This window comes from Neoarius graeffei, chromosome 26, assembly GCF_027579695.1.
Source record: "Neoarius graeffei isolate fNeoGra1 chromosome 26, fNeoGra1.pri, whole genome shotgun sequence".
NCBI lineage: Eukaryota > Metazoa > Chordata > Actinopteri > Siluriformes > Ariidae > Neoarius > Neoarius graeffei.
Window position 1 is genome coordinate 16,411,379 of NC_083594.1, and position 23,248 is coordinate 16,434,626.

Below are 23,248 nucleotides of genomic sequence, written 5' to 3' on the forward strand. Positions count from 1 at the left end.
TTACTGTTACAACCCAGCTCAAGACCGTAACAAAAGAGGAGGACACACATATTTAAATTAGAAAACTCAAGGATTTATTCATCTCATCTCATTATCTGTAGCCGCTTTATCCTGTTCTACAGGGTCGCAGGCAAGCTGGAGCCTATCCCAGCTGACTACGGGCGAAAGGTGGGGTACACCCTGGACAAGTCGTCAGGTCATCACAGGGCTGACACATAGACACAGACAACCATTCACACTCACATTCACACCTACGGTCAATTTAGAGTCACCAGTTAACCTAACCTGCATGTCTTTGGACTGTGGGGGAAACCGGAGCACCCGGAGGAAACCCACGCGGACACAGGGAGAACATGCAAACTCCGCACAGAAAGGCCCTCGCCGGCCACGGGGCTCGAACCCGGACCTTCTTGCTGTGAGGCGACAGCGCTAACCACTACACCACCGTGCCGCCCAGGATTTATTCAAATAAACATAAACAAAACTTAAACTGAAGAAAGGGTTAAAGGCAAACAAAATAAGCAAATGGGTCAGTATGGATAGTCAGTAAATCAATAGTGTAAGGAAAGTGTCTGGATAAATCGAACACAAGGTGCGGTGCCCTGTAATAAAATAAACAACAATAATAATAATAATAATAAAACCCCAAGAAGGCCCAAAAACGACAGCTGCCACCTGTCTCTTCCTCTCTTTTTCTCTCTCTCTCTCTGGTATCTGCCAAACTGATCTTATACTGTCGAGGCTGAACCATGTGAGACAGGTCTCAGGTGAGCAGGTAGGAAGAGCCAACATAAAACAGGAAAACCAAATGAGCCCAGAGAACATTACAATTGCCAGTAAGAGTGAGGGATGGTCTGTTTCTAATGTTCCCCCAACTATGAAGCTTTCATTAACAGCTCCTGAGCTGGTGATAATCCCCATTTTGTTATGATCTTGCTATCAGAGCGTTCAAGTTCCCAAAACTAGAACATCAAACCCATAAAGACTAAAATAGGGGCAAATTTTATTAAATGCAAGGCGTTATTTCAGACTCGCTCTGATACTAGGACAGTAATGGATGCATTTTATGCATAAGCAGTTCCCTTCAGTATTTTATTTTCGTCGGACAAAATCTAACGTGGGAGGTTTTATTTGGCGTTCCATAGCTAGCTTGGGTGGATCTCACTAACTTGGCCCTACCAGAGAAAACCAGCAGTAAACTAAAGATAGGAACGCCCACAAGCGACCAGCATAGAGCGACATCGCTGCCAGGATGAACACATTGTTCGGAATAAAAAGAGAGAGTTCCTGAATGATTCCTTGGTTGGAGGTTGGATGGTTAGGGGTCTTGCTCAAGGTCCCAATAGTGGCAGCTTGGCAGTGCTGGGACTTTCTAATCAGTAGTTCAAAGCTGTAACCTCACCAATTTTTAATTTCTCAAAAAAAAAAAACGACCTGCAAAAACAGTATTTGTGCAATCAAAATCAAGAGAATGCTTTTATGTGCCTCCTGTAATACAAAATGCAACACTTTTTTGTTCAGAAGTCTCTGTTTTATTTCCTTACAAGGTTATTTCAAGGTTGTCCCTCATTTTCATCAAATGAGGATGAGCCTAAAGTTATTTCAATGATCATGTTTTCTCATTATTGTTCAGGATATTTGAAAACCTTTCCTCCATGAGCCTTATCGTCAGTAATTATAACCAAATGGCTGATTGGCCATTTCATCCATATTGAATTTGACGATGGTGTCATTTGTTTCCATGATAACAATAAAGTTGCGCTTACATTTGTCACTGTGACCCCGTGACGACTAGGTAGACTGTGACTGAAGTCACGGTAATTTGCGTGAGCTGAGCTTTGCCAATTGAAGATCAAGGAAAAGTTGCGCCCTGCCGCCCTGAACAAAATAAAAAAACTGCTTGAAAAAAACATGAAAATTGACAGAGTTATACAGGGTGTTTCCAAAAAATTTGACATTATTTGAGATGTAAATCTCCCAGAAACCACATAGTCTAGGCAGATGAAACTGAACAGGCTTAATGTTGAGCAATATAAGATGTATTCCTCAATATTTGAATGAGAAATTCAAAAGGTATGTGGATTCCATGAATGATTTCACAAATTTTCAATATACGTGCCGCCTGAGACACGGCACATGTCAAGTCGGTAGTCCAGCTCCTGCCAAACACGCTGCAGCATGTCTTTGGTAACCATCTCCAGTGCTTGCTCTTCTTATGGACTTTGCAAGAGTTTTTCGCGAACCCATTCGACCGTCTGTTCCAATACTGGTGGTCGTCCAGATCCTTTCACCCTGCACAGACAGCCTTCCTCTTTTAACTTTTTGTCCCATGTCCAAATCTGCATTGCAGTTGGTGCATTTTTAGAGAATTCTCTCATAAATGCACGCTGCACAGTCTTGTTCGACCGTGTTCGAGTGTACTCTAACACACAAAACATCTTTTCTTTTCCAGTGAATGGCATTTCTAGACCTTTAAAGATAAAAACAAAAAACATTAAACATAAAATTTTGACGGGCGGCACGGTGGTGTAGTGGTTAGCGCTGTCGCCTCACAGCAAGAAGGTCCGGGTTCGAGCCCTGTGGCCGGCGAGGGCCTTTCTGTGCGGAGTTTGCATGTTCTCCCAGTGTCCGCGTGGGTTTCCTCCGGGTGCTCCGGTTTCCCCCACAGTCCAAAGACAGGCAGGTTAGGTTAACTGGTGACTCTAAATTGACCGTAGGTGTGAATGTGTCTATGTGTCAGCCCTGCGATGACCTGACGACTTGTCCAGGGTGTACCCCGCCTTTCACCCGTAATCAACTGGGATAGGCTCCAGCTTGCCTGCGACCCTGTAGGACAGGATAAAGCGGCTAGAGATAATGAGATGAGATGAGATAAAATTTTGACCTGTTTGCACACATTGTTAAAATTTGAAGTCAACTGAACGAGAATTGGCAAAGTTATTAGATTGTGAAATGATATCAAATTTTTTTGAAACACCCTGTGTAATGATTGAAAAAAGCCAGTTTTTCATGGATCATTCCAGTTCAGTGATCCAGATCAGCACCAAAAGTCAGCCCAGAGGTATTCCTCGTGTGAAATTTGGTCATGATTGGTTGAAAACTGATGGAGAAATAGCATCCTAAAAAATGTTATGAGAATAATAATAATAATAATAATAATAATAATAATAATAATAAAGTAGAAAGATCCTGAGTGAGCGTCACAATTTGCGCCAGTGCTGTTCGCACAAATTAATAAGTTCTGTTCTCATTTTGGCCAGTTCTTGTTTCTGAATGTGCAGTGGAAAAAACGCCCTTGGATAAGGATCTTTTTTCTTTTTCTTTTTCTTTTTTTGAGTAAAGCTGATTTTAGACACAAAATGGCATCTTCACAAACAAAAACAGGACCCAGTAGGTTTTTTTTCGAAAGATACCGGAAGAAGCATGTGATTCCAGTGAAGAGGAAAAAGTTGGAAAATACAGCAGTTTGATCTCAGGATCTCGTACAGTTCACTCCTTTGAGATGGTTACAATTTGATCAGATGTGGAATGAGATGAGATAGGTGTAGATTTCTGAAGGCTTTGACGTTTATTGTCGTACTGTTCTCCTGTCAATATCAGCTGTAATCCAACATGGCAGTCGAACAGATTTCATATTTAAATCAAGTGAATTAAAATAACCATCAAATGTCTTAAAGATATGGCATACCATAAATCAAATCCAAATACAGGAGTTGAACAAATAATCATTTATGATAGTAATAGTCGATGAGTGGAATTTAATAAGAGAAGAAAAGTGGTGTTCCGATGCTTGTTTGATGTAAACTAATTACCGTACAGTATAGCTGAAACGTTTCCTTTATTCTGAAAAATTCTGACAGGTTTCACATTTTCGCACGCATTGCTGGAGACACTCATTCATAGACATAATCAGATGACAGCGGTGTATTTATAGGCCTCCATCCTGAATCAGCAGGTAGACAGAATAACTTGAATAATAAACGGAGGATCGTCCCAGATGTGTTCAACAAACAGACTGGTGCAGGGTCAGTCTTCTTAATAAGCACCTTTTTTGTTTCATTCCAAATAAGTTGCAGGATTCTGCACAGAAACTCATTCCTGTTGGTTTTTGATATACTTTTGGCTTGTCCAAGTTTTATTTAGCTTAGGTCTGATTTAAAATGGACACCAAACATCATCCAGATGTGTTTGGTGTTCAATGTTTGCTTCTTTCGAGCTGAACAGTCCTGTTCAAAAGTCTTAGGCGCATATAAAGAAATGCTGTAGACCAAAAATGGCTTAAAAAATAATAAAACAATTTCACCAATGTGAAAAAACATACAAAAAAACAGCAGTAAGCCATAATAAATGAAACAAAGTCAATATTTGGTATGAGACGACCCTTTTCTTTAAAAAAGAAAAAATAGTCGTCTCCGGTACAATGAGTGCAGTTTTATAAGGAAATGAGCTGTAGGTTTTACTGAGCATCTTGCAGAACCAGCCACAGTTCTTCTGGACACTTTGACTGTCACACTCGTGTCTTCATTTTGCTTTTTAATCTGAAAAGTGGGCTTTTATGTAATATGCTGCTCAGATACAATTTTATTTTTCTGTAACATTTAATTTTGTGCTGGAAAACGAACGTTTGGAACTCGAAAATGTTTTTGTACTGACTCGATAATGGAGAAGTCATAAAATAGAAATCAATAACAAAGTTCATATAAAAAAAATAGGGGGTCTAAGACTTTTGCACAGTACTTTAGCGAACAAGTGAGAAGCTCCACGCCAATATCAATCCTCACACACTTCATGACCTCAGTATTATAAGGTTCTAGATGAATGAAGAGCCATTTTGTGACATTCCATCTGGCAAAACACTAAAGTGAGTTCAAACTCATGTTATTGGAAATTCTGAGACAATTAGAAAAATTATATACACACGCTATACTGCAAGCTTCCCATTCTTGTTAGCTTCGTAGCTCTGAAAACTAAAGAAGTAAACTTCTGATCAAGGCTTCTTTATAATTATATATGCACTGTGTAAAACAGAAATAAAAACAGTATATGACGATTTGCAAATCATGAAAACCCTATATTTCATTGAAAATAGTACAAAGACAACATATCAAATGTTGAAACTGAGAAATTTTAGTGTTTTTTGAAAAATATATGCTCATTTTGAATTTGATGTCAGCAACACGTTTCAGAAAAGTTGGGACGGGGCAACAAAAGACTGAAACAGTTGTGTAATACTAAAAAAAAAACTAATTTGGTTAATTGGCAACAGGTCGTTAACATGATCGGGTATAAAAAGAGCATCCCAGAGAGGCGGAGTCTCTCAGAAGTAAAGATGGGGAGGGGTTCACCGCTCTGTGAAAGACTGCGTGGGCAAACAGTGCAACAATTTAAGAATAATGTTCCTCAGTGTAAAATTGCAAAGAATTTGGGGATCACATCATATCATTAAAAGATTCAGAAAATCTGGAGAAATCTCTGTGTGCAAGAGACAAGGCTGAAAACTGACATTAGATGCCTGTGATCTTCAGACCCTCAGGAGACACTGCATTAAAAGCAGACGTGTCTGGAGTAGAAATCACTGTATGGGCTCAGGAACATTTCAGAAACCCATCGTCTGTGAAAACAGTTCATTACTGCATCCACAAATGCAAGTTAAAACCAGATATAAACAATATCCAGAAACACCTCCACCTTCTCTGGGCCTGAGCTCTTTTACGATGGGCTGAGGTGAAGTGGAAAATTGTCCTGAGGTCTGACAAATCAAAAGTAGAAATTCGTTTTAGAAATCATGGATCCCACGTCCTCCAGGCTAAAGAGGAGAGGGACCATCCGGCTTGTTATCAGTGCACAGTTCAAAAGCCAGCATCTGTGATGGTCTGAGGGTGCATTAGTGCACATGATATGGGTAGCTTGTACATCTGGGAAGGCGTCATTAATGCTGAATGATATATACACGTTTCAGAGCAATATGCTGCCATCCAGACAAACTCATTTTCAGGGAAGGCCTTCCTTCTTTCAGTAAGACAATGCCAAACTGCTTTCTGCACATATTAAAACTGCATGGCTCCATAGGAAAAGAGTCCAGGTGCTAAACTGGCCTGCCTGCAGTCCAGACCTGTCTCCCATTGAAAACATTTGGCGCATTATGAAGCGCAAAATATGACAACGGAGACTCCGAACTGTTGAGCAAATGAAATTGTATATCAGGCAAGAATGGGACAACATTTCTCTTTCAAAACTACAGCAATTGGTCTCCTCAGTTCCCAAACGTTTACAGAGTGTTGTTAAAAGTAGAGGTGATGCAACACAGTGGTAAACACGCCCCTGTGCCAACTTTTTTGAAACGTGTTGTTGGCATCAAATTCAAAATGAGCAAATATTTTTCAAACAACAATAAAATGTCTCAGTTTCAACATCTGATATGCTGTTTTTGTACTATTTTCAATGAAATATCGGGTTTCCAAGATTTGCAAATCACCACATTCTGTTTTTGACAGTTTACACAGTGTCTGAACTTTTTTGGAATTGGGGTTGTGATTTATATACGATAATATAAATCATTTGAAGCTAAACCATACCTTGTTATGGAAAGGAAAAAATGAGAATAGGAATGTCTCGGGGCTGTGACTCTACAGTGTTCTAGTTTGACAACGTTTCATGAACGAGTCGATTAAATCAAACACTTTCATCCTGCCATTTTTATTCATGTCTTAAAAATTCAGACTAAGGATGCCATCCATCCTTCAAAAGACACAGCTTTACAGAGTGTTGCATCAGAAAGTTCTGCATATTGAACACACCCCGTTTATTCAGATCACCCACTGACCTTGTGGTATAGCAAATTCAGGATCGACCCTAAAGCGAAAACACAGACGCACGTCATCAGTTGCATTCGCAATGGATAGCATATTGCCAGATGCATTTGCTGTCTTTTCCACCGAGTGTGGATTGAAGAAGTCCTAATGAATTTAAAATCATTCTGTTTCCTTTCCCTAAGCCCCTACCCGAGCCATCACCCCGAATTAAACAGCACCTCCCCCATGAGTGCCAAGGTCCCCCCTCAAATAATCTGTTGCAACCTCCAGCAAAACACACCTCTCTTATGATTTTTTTTCTTTTTGTTTCCTTTTGTTTGTTTTCTTCTTCTATTTTATTTGAATTCTCTCTCAATTTCTTTCTTTAACATGTCTTTGATTTAACCTTCTAACCCTTCTTCATCCGGGTCCCTTCCCCTCCACGTGTCCTTCCCAACACCTCTCCCTCTCCACCTTTCCCCTCCCCTCCCCTCCTTCCTTGTACAGTTTAGAGACCGCCAAATCCACCGCCCAGTCCTCCTCCATGTCGAGCCCCGTAGAGCTGAACATGAGCTTCACCCAGCCCGCCTCCCCTGCCTCGTCCTCCGCTGCAGCCCTGGCAGCGATGGGCGCTCTGCCCCACGCTCCAATCCTGGGCGCCCCCTATGCCCTCCCCCTCTCCAGCCTCCTGGGAATGAAATCCGTCCCTTTCCTGGCACTCTCAGCTCCTGCCGGCACAGCTGCAGCCGCCGCAGCCGCCGCCGCTGCTCCGGCCCACGCTACCCTGGCATCCTACACAGCCAAGATCTCTTCAGCCAACGGCATCAAGAAACCCGAGCGCCAGAAGTTTGCGCCATACTGACCCTCATCGTGAAGAGACAAAAAAAATAAATTAAAAAACGAGGAATTCCTCTACTTTTACCTGTTGTAGCTGTGTAGTCAAAAGAGACTTTACCTTTCTCTTTTTTTTTTTTCCATTTCGTTTTGTTTTGATATAGCTTGTTATATAGCTTGTCCTGAACTTGACTCTACTAAGACATTAGGACAATTGCGTATTTAAATAGTTCTATTTATTTTTCAATTTTTGGGGGGTTTTGTTTTTCTGGCTAATGTAGCCTCGAAAGCCATAGCTTATTCCTAACCTGAAAAATTTTCCCCCAATCCTAATACTCATATATTGTCTGCTCTTATTTATTAATGATTACAACATATTCCTGCAAAAGACTTTCTACAACGAGACACTGGTGACTGATGCTAAACACTTCTGTATCAGCTTTTATACAACGATATCTGTGTATGCCTCTGTATACAAACTTTCTCATTTTTTTAATACTCTAAACTATATATATATATATATATATATATATATATATATATATATATATATATTAAAAAAACAAAAAAAAACATTTTTAAGAAGAAGTCAACAGGTTTAAATGCTCGCTTTGTGTTGGTTGGTTGATTTTTTTTTTTTTTTAATGGTTCGTGACATTTGTTTGAAAAATGGGTTATTTATTTTATTTATTAAATAATGACTCTTTTGTTTTACAATCAATGGTTTCCAGAACAACTGTTTCCACTCACCGATTTACAGATTCTTGCTCTACACTTCACTTCATTTACAGAGATGTGACTTGGGACTATTAAGGCCTTTTTCTTTTCGAGAGAATTCAGGTGTGTGTGTGTGTGTGTGTGTGTAGAAAGGCTGTGGGATTCATGCTGAGCTACACTGCATATTGACTTGACACACACACACACACACACACACACAGACAGTGTAACACAAAAGCAATACTGGACACTGGTTTAACTCACAGACCCAGATATAAATGTGCATCAACTGTAGCTCTACTAATCATAACCGTTTTCATTCACAAGACTTAGTTTTCGTTCTGTTCCTTTTTTTCTTCATTTGAATAAATATATGAATATAACTCACTTATTTTTGTAAGATCTTATGGATAGAACATGGCCACGATTCCTCACCAATTCATCCGTTTGATGTGGTTAATCTCGACCCTGTGGACGTGTTCTTTCTAATGCCTCACATAGTCATTTGCATGAATTCAACTTGGCGTCTATGCAAAACATCTCTCAGTGGTTCAGTGAGGTTTCCTGTGTCACGCCTCGTCACCAGCTCGAAATAACCCACTGCCGGGTTAAAGGACTACGCCGAAAGCGAGCGACGAGGCTGAGCGCAGATATCGAACCGTGCGATTTTATACATATATCTATATCTATATCTATATATTCTATCCATTATCTCATTCCAGACATTAACACATAGTAACCATCACTTTATACTGTATAAAACGGCACATGCATTGCTCTGTGACATGCAACATTGCACTAGAACGTGATAATTCCACTATGGCCAAAATTTGAGTGTGAAATGTTCATCTGCTTGACTACTCTCTCTAAATGTTCGGGTTTTTTTTTTTTTTTGTGTGTGTGTGTGTGGGGTTGTTTTTTTTTTTGTTTTTTTAAATTCGCACCCAGGTGTGACCTCATGTCTACCTGGCACATGTGTGTGTGACTCTTGATTTTGTTCCATTCATTAATGCCATAGAAATAAATAAAAACCATACTGTATTAACTTGATTCTGGGAGTTTGTTGTTTCGAAATCTTTCATTCTCTAAGCACGGTGTCGACTCTCATGCTGTGTTCAAAGGAAAAAGACACACAAAAAAAATGGAGAGTCTGTGTCAAGAACTAAATTCACCTTTGGTTTGTTATTTTTCATGCTCGGGGATGAAGCTACTTCAACAAAAGGTGGATTTTTTTTTTCCTCCTCACCTTATCACGGACCAAAGAGCAAGGCAAGAGTACACAGAAATTTATGGTTCAAAAGACAGGGTTTTATTGACCCAGAAATAAAAAAAAAGCTTACAAAGGCCAAAATTAATAATAACTAGCCCTATAAAAGAGGTCAACAAACTATAACTTGACTTGAGACACAGACCACTGACATGATGTTAAAGTGCTAGTCGAACAAAAATGACATCACCCCTGGAAATTATACCTTATGAAACTAAACATGTTAAGTAGTTTACTGCCCAAATTGTATTTTAATACGAGACCGGGAACATGTTATGTTTAGCCGGTAAAGTTTGGCTCTTTGAGTCCGCCATTACACAAATGCGTTCCTGGTAAGTTATTGTTAATTCAAAGGAAGTGACGTCATACGCGCAACTTTTGAAAGTTCGTGGCATTTCTGGCTTTGCCTGCTTTGCAAAATGTAGCACGTTTTTAACTTTTTTTTTTAATTCCAAAGCAAAACTAAAGCTAAAACCAAAGCACGCCTCCGAAGAGGTGTGTCGTTCAGGCTGTTCAAGTGTAGCCGATAAAAAAAAAGCAGAATTTCGATCCATTATGTATAGCCCAAAATCGGCAGGACACTTACAGAATGAATGGGATCGATTTGTACGGACAAAGAGAGGTAACTTCAAGCCGACAGGACGGTTTGGTGTCTGCTCCATACATTTTGAAAATTTGTGAGGCAGATTCACAAAGGATTTGAGCGACGTCTGGTACGCAGAGCAGTTCCTACCATTTGGAAACAGAAGTCAGAAGCGTCAAAGAGCTCACCGCCGCACAGGAAGTGTCGAGCTTGTGTTGAGCCTGTTGCTTGAATTTATTAGTTGTCCTTAATCAGATCAATAACATTCTATGGTAGCTTCTATGCGGCCAGATATAATACTTAGATAGACGACAGATAATTACTGATCTAAAAGCAAACCAAAACATGCTGACTCTGAGTCACCTCGTCCCTGTTGTCGTAAAGTTGTGTCGGGAGCTTTACGAAAGAAGGCAGTGATGCACATGACGTCACACATGCAGCGCCGCTGACCAATAAATCGCTGCGATCTAATAATGATGGACAAGTGATTTTTTTGAACAGAATTCAGACACAAAAAATGTATTTTTCGAACCAATTTTTTATTCATCGGTGAACTTTACAATCTATTTGAACATATCACACACAGAACTCCTGGGATTTTATGATTTCTTTTTTGTAAGATGAGCACTTTAACTAAACAAAAACTGACAAAAGGGAACATGGCCAAAGAGAAGTGGTTTGGCCAAACCAAATAACACAGAAAGGGTAAACAAAAAATAAAACACTGACTACAAAGCCAAAATCACTCTCGGGCACATGGTGAGATGTGGTACAGCCTAATGAGCAGGCGCCAAGATTTATGTCTCCTCAGCCCTCGGCCACGCCTTTTGCTCAACCAGGAAGGAACCGCCCCAAACACTCAAGGTAATGCAAAGAAAACTTTAAAAAAATAATAATAATACTAGTGGCAAACAAACATAGCTTTTACAACCCTACAGTGTTAAAATGTGCGCACTCCATATAAAACAATGTAAGGTTCAAGCAAATAAACTGTAAATCAAACTGTGTTGTGTCAGTTATTTAACTAAGATCATATAGTAAATGATAAACTGTGCAGCAAACTAATAAAGTGCAAAGGTAGAATGTCGGATGATATTACTCTGTGTAGCTATGGCCATCACAAACCCATCCATCCATCATCTGTAGCCGCTTATCCTGTGCAGGGTCGCGGGCAAGCTGGAGCCTATCCCAGCTGACTACGGGCGAAAGGCGGGGTACACCCTGGACAAGTCGCCAGGTGATCACAGGGCTGACACATAGACACAGACAACCATTCACACTCACATTCACACCTACGGTCAATTTAGAGTCACCAGTTAACCTAACCTGCATGTCTTTGGAGCACCCGGAGGAAACCCATGCAGACACGGGGAGAACATGCAAACTCCATACAGAAAGGCCCTTGTTAGCCACTGGGCTCGAACCCAGAACCTTCTTGCTGTGAGGTGACAGTGCTAACCACTACACCACCATGCCACCCCCATCACAAACCCTTTTTATTAAATCTTTACAAGGGGTGGCAATAATTGTGGAGGCTTTCTGAGAATCTCTGCAGTTTTTGTCTTATTAAAAAAGAAAGATTGGAGAAGGGACAATTTTTTTTAGGAGTTATAACACAAGTGAGTGATGAAAGAGGGCAGCATGGTGGTGTAGTGGTTAGCGCTGTCACCTCACAGCAAGAAGGTTCTGGGTTCGAGCCTTGTGGCTGGCGAGGGCCTTTCTGTGCGGAGTTTGCATGTTCTTCCCGTGTCCGCGTGGGTTTCCTCCGGGTGCTCCGGTTTCCCCCACAGTCCAAAGACATGCAGGTTAGGTTAACTGGTGACTCTAAATTGACCGTAGGTGTGAATGTGAGTGTGAATGGTTGTCTGTGTCTATGTGTCAGCCCTGTGATGACCTGGCGACTTGTCCAGGGTGTACCCCGCCTTTCGCCCGTAGTCAACTGGGATAGGCTCCAGCTTGCCTGCGACCCTGTAGAACAGGATAAAGCGGCTAGAGATAATGAATGGATGGAGTGATGAAAGGAACTAACTTGTTTCATGGTCATTCATGGTATCTCTGGAGTAACTCTGCTTTGTGCTGTCATGCCACACCAAACTCTTGGTTGATTATATTTCTGTAACAGCACACCACCAAGTTTTTTATTCCTTATTTAAATACAAGTGAGAAAAAAAAAAAAAAGCATGGGACAAATGAGATGAGGCATCATGGTTCAGGATCATTTTAGTATTGTTCAAATTAAAAAAAAAATCAAATGGTTTAAGTTTTACAAGTCTAAAAACGAGAAAAAGGCGTGTTTAAAGCCATGATGAATGATTTCTCTATTTCCTGGTGCTTCTGTTCCTGAACTTGCCAAAATAAGAACACATTAGGTCCTTTTAATTGAGGTTTGGATGAAATTCATTCAGGATTAAACTCGTTCATTAATAAACGCACCACTTTCAGAACCAGTGAACGGAATCCAAAGCCTTTCATCCTTCAACTTTCCTAATCCTAATACTCATCTACCTTCTGCTCTTATTTACTAATAATTCTGACATCTTCTATTAGATTAATGCAATAATGCTTTGAGGTTTGCTTGTGCTTCTTTACCCATATCGAATCTGTTTAAATGGGAAATGTTTGAGAAGAAATACTCAAGAATGAAAAACATAATAAAAAAAAAAACTCATCATGGAAAGGTTTTGAATATACATGAGATTCATTGTTGTTGTTATTATTATTATTTAAATCTGTCAGGATGCAAAAGTAAAAACCCAAAAGCTGCAAGGTAAACCTGTAAATTAACCAAACCTTTCTTTTAACTTCATCCCCCCACAAACACGTCCAACCGTCCTGCGATTCAGACAAAAAAAAAGACAAAGACAACGCGACAACGCCCGAGATGAAAGCCTGCTATGAATAAGCTCACACTTCAACAGCTGCTCAAACGCAAACAAATTCTTCCAGGCAGCGTGAAGGGGTTATCCTGGGCATGTGTGTGTGTGTGTGTGTGTGTGTGTGTGCGCACAGGGGGAGGTAAGGGGGGTATAATGATAACCCTGCAACGCTGCCTGTGTCACATAAAAACACACTGGAGTTGACTACATGTGCAATCATTCAACGCATCCTGCAGAAGACGAGCACTTTGTTCTGCTCCTCCACCCGTGCCTGTGTAACCAACAGCCTCCATTTCAAGTCGAACAACGTCCCAAGACAAAAGCTGGAAAAGTCACTGAGCAATTTAGCCCAGCAATAGCATCATCCCGGCGATGTTTAGAATAATAATTACAATTTACCAGCAATTAAAGACATGCCAGAGACAAAAGAGGCCTGAAATGGAAGCTGTTAATTACACGGTGAGGGCATCTCAGCTGTCGAGAGCCTCCGCTCAACATAAATGGGACCTGGCACCATCAACGAGTCATAAACTGGGAAGAACAGAGTGCTGGAGAATGAGAATAGTCCTCGAAACTGGGGTTTAGTTCTGGGAGCTGAGAGTTTCAGCTAAAAAAAAAAAAAAAGTGGGCCTGTATTTCTGCTATGTGGCACCAGGGTGATGCATAAAATCATGCAGATGCCAGTCAAGAGCTTCAGTTAATGTTCATCAAACATCAGAATGAGAAAAATTATGATCTCAAAGTGTGACTTTGTTTCACTGTGGCATGAGTGTTGGTTTGAGCCAGATGGATTGGTTTGAGTATTTCAGAAACGGATGATCATATGGGATTTTGACACACAACAGTCTCTGGAGTTTACACAGAATGGTGCGAAAAACATCCAGTGAGCAGCAGTTTTGTGGGTGGAAATGATTTCTTGATGAGAGAAGTCAGAGGAGAATGGCCAGACTGGTTTGGCCTGACTACAGTAACTAAAACTAGACAGAGACTGCGACTAAAGTCACAGTAATTTGCATGAGTTGACCTTTGTCAATTGAAGGTCAAGGTGAAGGTCATTTTGCTGGAAAAAAAAAAGATTGAAAAAAATCATGAAAATTGACAGAATTAAGTGATTTGGAAAAAAAAAAATCATAGATCATTCCGGTTCAGTGATCCAGATCAGCACCAAAAGTCATAGCAACATAACTCAGCCCAGAGGTATATTTCATGTGAAATTTGGTGATGATTGGTTGAAAACTGAGGGAGAAATAGCATCCAAAGAAGAAGAAGAAGAAAGTAGAATGATCCTGAGTGAGAGTAACAATTTGTGCTACTGCTGCTCGCGCAAATTAATAAACATGCGTTACAAGTACAGAAAACACTAGAAGAAAACCTTCAGAGGTAGAAATTAGGGCTGTGAATTGATTTCAAAAATTAACTAATTAATCACACATTTTGTAATGAATTAATCGCGATTAAAAACTTGTTTTTCTTCTTAAGATTAAAGCTTGTTATAATGCATATTTAAATGTAAAATCACTAAGTCAATGTAGAATAATCACAAAGGATGTATATTTCAGATACCGTTGTTTAATGGCATTTGTAAACACAACATAGTTGCAAAAAGAAAACTCAGGCTGATAAAATGCCACTTGATTTCAAAATCAAGGCCACAAAGAGAGAGAGAGAGAGAGAGAGAGAGAGAAAGCATATATACACATCCAGAAAACACTATGCTCATGGGTTGGAAGTTTTTAGCTATCCAAGTAGCCATTGCATTGGTAACCTTTTCACTTACTGGTCTAAGGCCCAGTCCCACAACACCAATAACTACAACTATACTGATAACTATAAATAAAATCAGTCCCCTGCAGTTTATATGGTTGGTGCTCGCACCAGACCGATAACGATACCTATAGCCCAGGCCTGGGTTTATCCTTACCGGTGAGATTGCTTCTGGAGCCATCTTTCCAGGCCTGAACCTGATCCGATAAAACATCTGTCCAATCACGTAATTGTTTACATGTGACGTCGTGTGAGCATGTGCTATTTTCCCCGGGCATCTTTGTACATCCTTGTTGCATCATGAAGTCACGGAATACGGAGTCACGCAAAATTTAAAAAATATACAATAAAGCACCGATCTTTTATTCACGGATATGTGATTTTCCGTGAAATATAAATAGTACATTAATTAATAAAGTAAACATATAAATGCAGGTAAGATATTTTAATTATGAACTTAAGCAGTCCAAACATTTTAGACTTCTTAATTTTTTTTTATCCGTGATGCATCATCTGTATGAAATTGGTAACCAATCTGCAATATCGTCGGCTGTCCATTGCTAGCAATGATGACTGCTTCGTTAGGATGTGCAGAAATCTTTCCTAATGAAGCACCTTACACAGTAAGGTAAGACAAACGATGTCGTGCCCCCATTGCGTTGTCTCTCTGGACCTCCAGACCTGATGCCAAGTGGTGCACAAAAGTGCCACAGACCTGACAGGTATGGAAGTTGCCCCACAGTGACAACTGACTTGCCAAGTGATGCCATCTGTTGGCCATTTGAGTGGCTCTTCTGTATGCAATCAAGTGGTGCACCATTGACCCTGTTGGGTTCATCTGCCACATTGCACTGAAAAGCACCCTGCTGCCAGCACCTTATTGGTGACATACTATTTAATCCATAGCTGGAGCCCGGGCAGGTGCTACCACTCCGGGTCAGAGCGGACCTGGGAGCAAAGGTGATTAAGGGGTAACTCCACTTTTCAAAATACTCACATCCTCCTGGACCTGAGACTCACCACCAGTTGCAGTTTAAAGTCATACCCAGGACTATTATGACTTTAATCTGTAATATACTGAAACATCTGTGACCAATCCATACATTATTAGCATCCATATTAAAATCCATAACCACTCTGTGTATCCTTTTTTATTATATTTCCGTAATCCGTGACCTATCCGTATTTTATCAACCACCGGAGTGTGTACATGGGCTGGTTTGAAGTCCAAGCTGTACAGTACGACCCGGAATAATGTGCTACTACTTGGAAAAAAACTTCTGTGACTATTCCTAAGTCACATGCATTTATTTACCTGAGTGTCAGGACCAAGCGATATTATAGTCGGGATTATAGTTGTGGTGTTTCTGCTCCAGACTGGAACTAAATTCAGGCAGAGGGACAGTCATAGCTGGAGTTATCAGTGTTGTGGGACTGGGCCCTTAGTTATTCGCCCATGACTACCACACTCCTGTTATGTAGGTTAGCAAGCAGTACAGATGGTTTCCATCGGGGGTTTTGCATGAAGGTGATATTTTAAAGACAAGGTGCTTCTGTGATAATTGAATTCGGCTTTGCAAGCTGTGCAAATTACTTTTGTTTTCTCAAAGATTCCATCGGGCAACTTTTTATATTGAAACTTTCCACCTAAAACTCCTTCATTGTTCATCTCACTGTTTAGCTAAGGATTGTCTCTGGCTAAGATGAGGTTTCATGGCATCCATGTCATAGGTCAGCCTCCACACAGGAAGTAAACAAAACACAGCTACATTAATTGCATCAATTTATTTTAACGCGTGAAATATTTATACCCCTGCTCCAAAGGGGGGATACTGTTTTATTTTGTTTTTTTGTCCCGTCCATCCGTCCATCTGTATCTCCATCTGTCTGAAACACCCTTTATCACAGCAACCACAAATCATAGCCACTTGGTACTTGGTACCAAACTTCAGCTTGGGGTTCTATACCATGTATACCATTTTCAGGTCCGTCACACATCGACTTCCTGTTTACCAACTGAATGGATTTGCGAAACAGATAGGGTGGATTTACAAAATTTTCGTAACACTTTTCTCAGCAACTACAAATCACAGCTGCTTGATATTTGATACCGAGCTTCAGCTTGGGGTTCTATACAGTGTGTACCGTTTTCAAGTTTGTTGTACATCGACTTCCTGTTTACCGACTGAATGGATTTACGAAACATATAGGGTGGATTTATAAAATTTTCGTAACACTTTTCTCAGCAACTACAAATCACACCTGCTTGATATTTGATACTGAGCTTCAGCTTGGGGTTCTATACAGCGTGTACCGTTTTCAAGTTTGTTGTACATCGACTTCCTGTTTACCGACTGAATGGATTTACGAAACATATAGGGTGGATTTATAAAATTTTCGTAACACTTTTCTCAGCAACTACAAATCACACCTGCTTGATATTTGGTACCAAGCTTCAGCTTGGGGTTCTATGCCATGTATACCGTTTTCAGGTCTGTCGCACATCGACTTCCTGTTTGCTGACTGAATGTATTTGCAAAACATATAGGGTGGATTTTGATGCTATTTCAAGAAGCAAAATGCTCTTTCAAAATGACAGTTTACCAGGATGCTATTTGAAATCCCTGGGGAGAACACTGCTCTTTACTTCCTTGTTTCAGGGTTAATTATTTGTTGAAGTCAACATTCATAATAAGTGTCCTATTCCTTCAATTGCTTGCATTCAAAATGACAGTTTACCAGGATGCTATTTGAAATCCCTGGGGAGAACACTGCTCTTTACTTCCTTGTTTCAGGGTTAATTATTTGTTGAAGTCAACATTCATAATAAGTGTCCTATTCCTTCAATTGCTTGCATTCTGATATAAGCGAGAGCGGGGGGGATACGTAAGTGAGCAGTAGCTCACAGTTGATCTTGTTTAAATTAATCACAACAATGAACATGTTTATTTTGACAACCCTAATAGAAATGGCAGCAGTGGAGCATGTTCCTTAACGGTTCTTCTGGTCTCACTGCATAGTTATTATTTTTGTTTCTGTCTGCCTGTGATATTTTATAGCCAATTCAGTTTTACCGTAAAATGTCTGAAAACAAACAAAATTCAAAAGTTGCCGAATTTAAACCACCGTGACCATGGCATGACAAGCATTTAGCAGACGCTCTTATCAAGAGTGAAGTACAACAAGCACACACACACATATTACATTTATTACACAACAAATGGATCAATCTGAAGATGATCCTCAGCCAGTGATTCCTGGATCCTTGGATGATCAGATCTACATCAATCCAATATACAACGTTTTGAAATAAATGAGATGTGGAAGGTTTGGTGATGTGTCATGTTGCCTTATGAAACTGGAAAAAGAACCGTTTTGGCCAATGTCGGGCATTTCCTTTATTACTGCTGAAATTCTTTTCTGTGAATTTGTATTGTTATGTTCTGTAGATCTTATTGTCAGTACTTCACGATAATAAATGTGTTGAAGTTATAAATATTATTGTCATGAACTAATGTGTCAAATAACACTTTTTTGTGGAAAGTTTTAGGCGTGTTTTTAACCCAGTGTGTGTAGCCAAGGACAGCACATAACGTGTTAACGTTCACGTTAACCTTCCTGACAAGGAAGAGAAAAATCATTTACTCAGTGAATATGTCAAAATTAGCACAATAAGCATTGTTCCAAAACTCACCCATCAATGTGTCAAAATTTAACAGAGTCTGTGTCAGTTTTAACACTTCCTTTCTTAGAGCGTACAACAACTCTGGGAAATTTAAGTGGTTATTTCATCATCGTGCAGTGGAGAAGAACAAGAAAGTTTAGTCAGCCAAGACAGATGCAGCAAACTATTTCCTGGTCCACTGACCACAAAGAACAAAGACAACGCTGGTCAAACTTCTTGACATAATATTCATTATTTGTTTGCTATTACCTACAAGTAGCTAAAGATACTGAAGGTGTATTTCAGCAGGAGCTTAACCATGCAGAGTGATGACTGAAACAGAAGGGTAAATCCAAAATCAAAGAGAGAGAGAGAGAAAAGCAAAACTACCAGGAAACATATACTCACTGGCCACTTTAGTAGGAACACCCATCCACCTGCTGTTTTATGCAGTTCTGTAATCAGCCGATCCCTTGACAGCAGCATGATGCATCAAACCATGCAGATACAAATCAAGAGCTTCAGTTAATGTTCACTTCAAACATCAGAATGGGAAAAAAAATTGTGATCCCAAAGTGTGACTTTCACTGTGGCATTGTGGGTGTTTATGCTAATCAGATGGACTGGTTTGAGTATTTCAGAAACTGCTGATCTCCTGGAGTTTTCACACACAGCAGTCTCGACTGTAGAGTTGACAGAGAATGGTGCGAAAAACCAAAAACACTGACTGAGTGACAGTTCTGTGGGCAGAACCGTCTTGTTGATGAGAGAGGTCAGAGGAAAACGGCCAGATTGGAATAGAACTGACAGGAAGGATATAGCAACTCTTTACAACCATGGCTAACAGAAAAGCATCTCAGCATGCAATAGCAGAAGACCACATTGGGTTCCACTCCTGCAGCCAAGAACAGGAAATCTTCGAATCAAGAACAAGTTCCTGTTAACCCTTTGGTGACTGACCCCTTGAAAATGGTTCCTCCAGGAACGATGACGTTTCAGTTGTCAAGACAACGGAAAAACTAAAATACAAGAGCATTTTGTTTTGTGCACAAGAGCATTGTGACGTATCTTTCTGTTTTTGTATTTTAGTTTTTACGTTGGGGCGGCACGGTGGTGTAGTGGTTAGCGCTGTCGCCTCACAGCAAGAAGGTCCGGGTTCGAGCCCTGTGGCCGGCGAGGGCCTTTCTGTGCGGAGTTTGCATGTTCTCCCCGTGTCCGTGTGGGTTTCCTCCAGGTGCTCCGGTTTCCCCCACAGTCCAAAGACATGCAGGTTAGGTTAACTGGTGACTCTAAATTGACCGTGGGTGTGAATGTGAGTGTGAATGGTTGTCTGTGTCTATGTGTCAGCCCTGTGATGACCTGGCGACTTGTCCAGGGTGTACCCCGCCTTTCGCCCGTAGTCAGCTGGGATAGGCTCCAGCTTGCCTGCGACCCTGTAGAACAGGATAAAGCGGCTACAGATAATGAGATGAGAGAGATGAGTTTTTCCGTTGTCTTGACAACTGAAATGTCATCGTTCCTGGAGGAACCATTTTCAAGGGGTCAGTCACCAAAGGGTTAAAGTGGCTGGTGAGTGTTTACATAACAGTGCAATGGAGGAAAGACAGAAATCAAAAGTATCCAAGAAATACAGACTATAATCCAGAAAAGCAATCAAATAAACAGCAGGCTTCAAATCATCACTCGAAAAACTTGGCGTGATGTTCTCATAAAAATCAATTGTTCTAATAAAACTAGAATAATTAGAAGCAATGAGAAGAAACTGGGATTGTGTCCAGGTGCCTGCAGTATAGAATTCTGGATGGTTTATTTTATGTGACTGATCATGTGATGGTTGTAGTAGTGTGTTGTGAGAAATGGAGTCCATTACAGAAGTAATTAAAAAAAAGAAATCTTTATTTATAAATCAATATACATTATAGCACAGTGAAATTCTTTTCTCACATATCCCAGCTTGTTAGATAGCAGGGGTCAGAGTGCAGGTCCGCCATGATAGGTGTTCCTGGAGCAGAGAGGGTCAAGAGCCTAACAGTGATGGCTTGGCTGTGCCAGGGCTTGAACCCCCAACCTTTCGATTAGTAACCCTGAGCCTTATCCATTGCGTGTGGAGGATTCAGGGAAATGGAGTTTGTTTTGAGAGCGAATGTGTCACAACTTATGTTAGCTATGAATTTTATATAGCTTGATAGACAACAAAGAAATGTTAATTAGTTGTGCACTTATGTTTATGCATGTGTGTATACACACCAATCAGCCATAACATTATGAACACTGACAGGTGACATGAAAAAACATTGATTTTCTCATTACAGTGGCACCTGTCAAGGGGTGGGGTAGATTAGGCAGCAGGAGAACAGTCTGTTCTTGAAGTCTATGTGTTGGAAGCAGGAAAAATGGGCAAGCAACTCAATGGCAATATGAGTGACTTTAACAAGGTACTAACCACTGCATGTGTCACGAATGTGACACAACTTTTGTGACACCCCACGAGATGCGCCATTTTGGAGATCATCAGACCCAGTCATCTTGCCATCACAATTTGGCCCTTGTCAAAGTCACTCAGATCTATACTTTCCCATTTTTCCTGCTTCCAACACATCACCTTCAAGAACTGACTGTTCTCTTGCTGCCTAATCGTATTTCCCACCCCTTGACGGGTGCCATTGTAAGGAGATAATCAATGTTATTCTCTTCACCTGTCATTGGTCAAATGTTCTGGCTGATCGGTGTATGAGGAGCTTACTCAGCCTGTACACACACACAGGCATTTTCTATCGGTGCAGATTAGAGTTTTGTACAGGATAAGTAGTTATGGATAATAGATCATCATCATCATCTTATTCCCCCATCCAGTGTGTTCTGGGTTGGGTCCCTTTCCTAGGGTTTCTTGGCCCAGTAAGTACAGACACTGAGCAACTCCTCTGCTGCACCACTTTTGGTCATGGACAATTTAGAGTAGCCAATTAGCCTAACTGCATGTCTTTGGGGGAAACCCAAAGGAAACCCATGCAGACACAGTGAGAACATGCAAACCCTCGTCTGCCATGAGGTTTGAACCCAGAACCTTCTTGCTACGAGACGACAGTGCTAACCACCGCACCACCGTGCTGCCCACAAGGTATATAAATAACTATATACAGTGGCTTGCAAAAGTATTCACCCCCCTGGGTATTTGTCCTGTTAAGAAGAAACCTTTATTTGTCACATGCACAATGAAATTCATCCTCTGCATTTAACCCATCTGAAGCAGTGAACACACACGCAGCCAGAGCACTGGGCAGCCACACCAGAGTGCCCAGGGAGCAGTCAGGTACCTTGCTCAAGGGCACCTCAGCCCAAGGCCACCTCACGTCAACCTAATTGCATGTCTTTAGATTGCGGGGGAAACCAGAGTACCTGGAGAAAACCCACACAGACACGGGGAGAACATGCAAACTCCACACAGAAAGGCCCTTGCCGGCTGCTGGGTTCGAACCCAGAACCTTCTTGCTGTGAGGCGACCGTGCTAACCACTACACCACCGTGTCACCCGAAAAGAGAGCAACTGGACTTGCTTGAAGATTCTTAAAGATGTTTCACCTCTCATCCGAAAGGCTTCTTCAGTTGCATTATAAGCTGGAATTAAAACGGATTTTTGAGGAGTTACGGTAGCATCATTTGATTTACACAACATGCCTACAACTTTAAAGATGCAAATTGTTATTTTATTGTGACACAAACAATAATTAAGATGAATAAACAGAAATCTGGAGTGCGCATACTGTAGGTATTCACCCCCTTTCATATGAAACCCCTAAATAAGAGCTGGTCCAACCAATTCACTTCATAATTCACATAATCAGTTGATTAAGATCCACCTGTGCGCAATCAAAGTGTCACATGGTGTCTGTATAAATCAACCTGTTCTGGAAGGACCCTGACTCTGCAACACGTTGAAGCAAGCAACATGAAAACCAAGGAGCCTCCAAACAGGTCAGAGACAAAGTTGTGAAGAAGTATAGATCAGGGTTGGGTTTAAAAAAAAAAATCTCACACTTTGAATATCCCAGGGAGCACCATTAAATCCATTATAGCAAAATGGAAAGAATATGGCACCACTACAAACCTGAGAAGAGAAGGCCGCCCACCAAAACTCACAGACCGGGCAAGGAGGGCATTAATCAGAAAGACACCAAAGATAACACTGAAGGAGCTGCAAAGATCCAAAGTGGAGATGGGAGTATCTGTCCATAGGACCACTTTAAGCTGTACACTCCATAGAGCAGGGCTTTATGGAAGAGTGGCCAGAAAAAGCCATTGCTGAAAAAAACACATTTGGAGTTTGCCCAACGGCATGTGGCAGAATCCCTAAACACATGGAAGATTCTCTGGTCAAACGAGACTAAAATTGATCTTTTTGACCATCATAGGAAATGCCATGTGCGGCACAAACCCAACACCCTGAGAACACCATCCCTACAGTGAAGCATGGTGGTGGCAGCATCATGCTGTGGGGATGTTTTTCATCTGCAGGGACAGGAAAGCTGATCAGGACTGAAGGAAAGATGGATGGCACTAAATACAGGGCAGTTCTGGAGGAAAACCTGTTTGAGTCAGCTAGAGGTTTGAAACTGGGACAAAGGTTCACGTTCTAGCAGGACAATGACCCTAAACATATTGGTAAAGCTACGCTGGAGTTGGTTTAAAGGGAAACATTTAAATGTCTTGGAATGGCCTAATCAAAGCCCAGACCTCAATCCAGTTGAGAATCTG

The 23,248-nt window shown here is 40.9% G+C and overlaps 1 protein-coding gene across 7 annotated transcripts in view; it reads left to right on the forward strand.

The window, feature by feature from the left end:
* pcbp4 (poly(rC) binding protein 4) overlaps window positions 1-8,121 on the forward strand; it is a 259,012-nt gene extending 250,891 nt beyond the window's left edge. For 5 of the 7 annotated variants that reach the window (XM_060910937.1, XM_060910936.1, XM_060910938.1 and 2 more), the window contains one exon: window positions 7,299-8,121. In XM_060910937.1, the coding sequence (XP_060766920.1) occupies window positions 7,299-7,653 (355 nt within the window). In that variant the 3' untranslated portion in view covers window positions 7,654-8,121. The other 2 variants (XM_060910941.1, XM_060910940.1) reach the window with 2 other exon arrangements.
* Window positions 8,122-23,248: the final 15,127 nt, after the last annotated feature.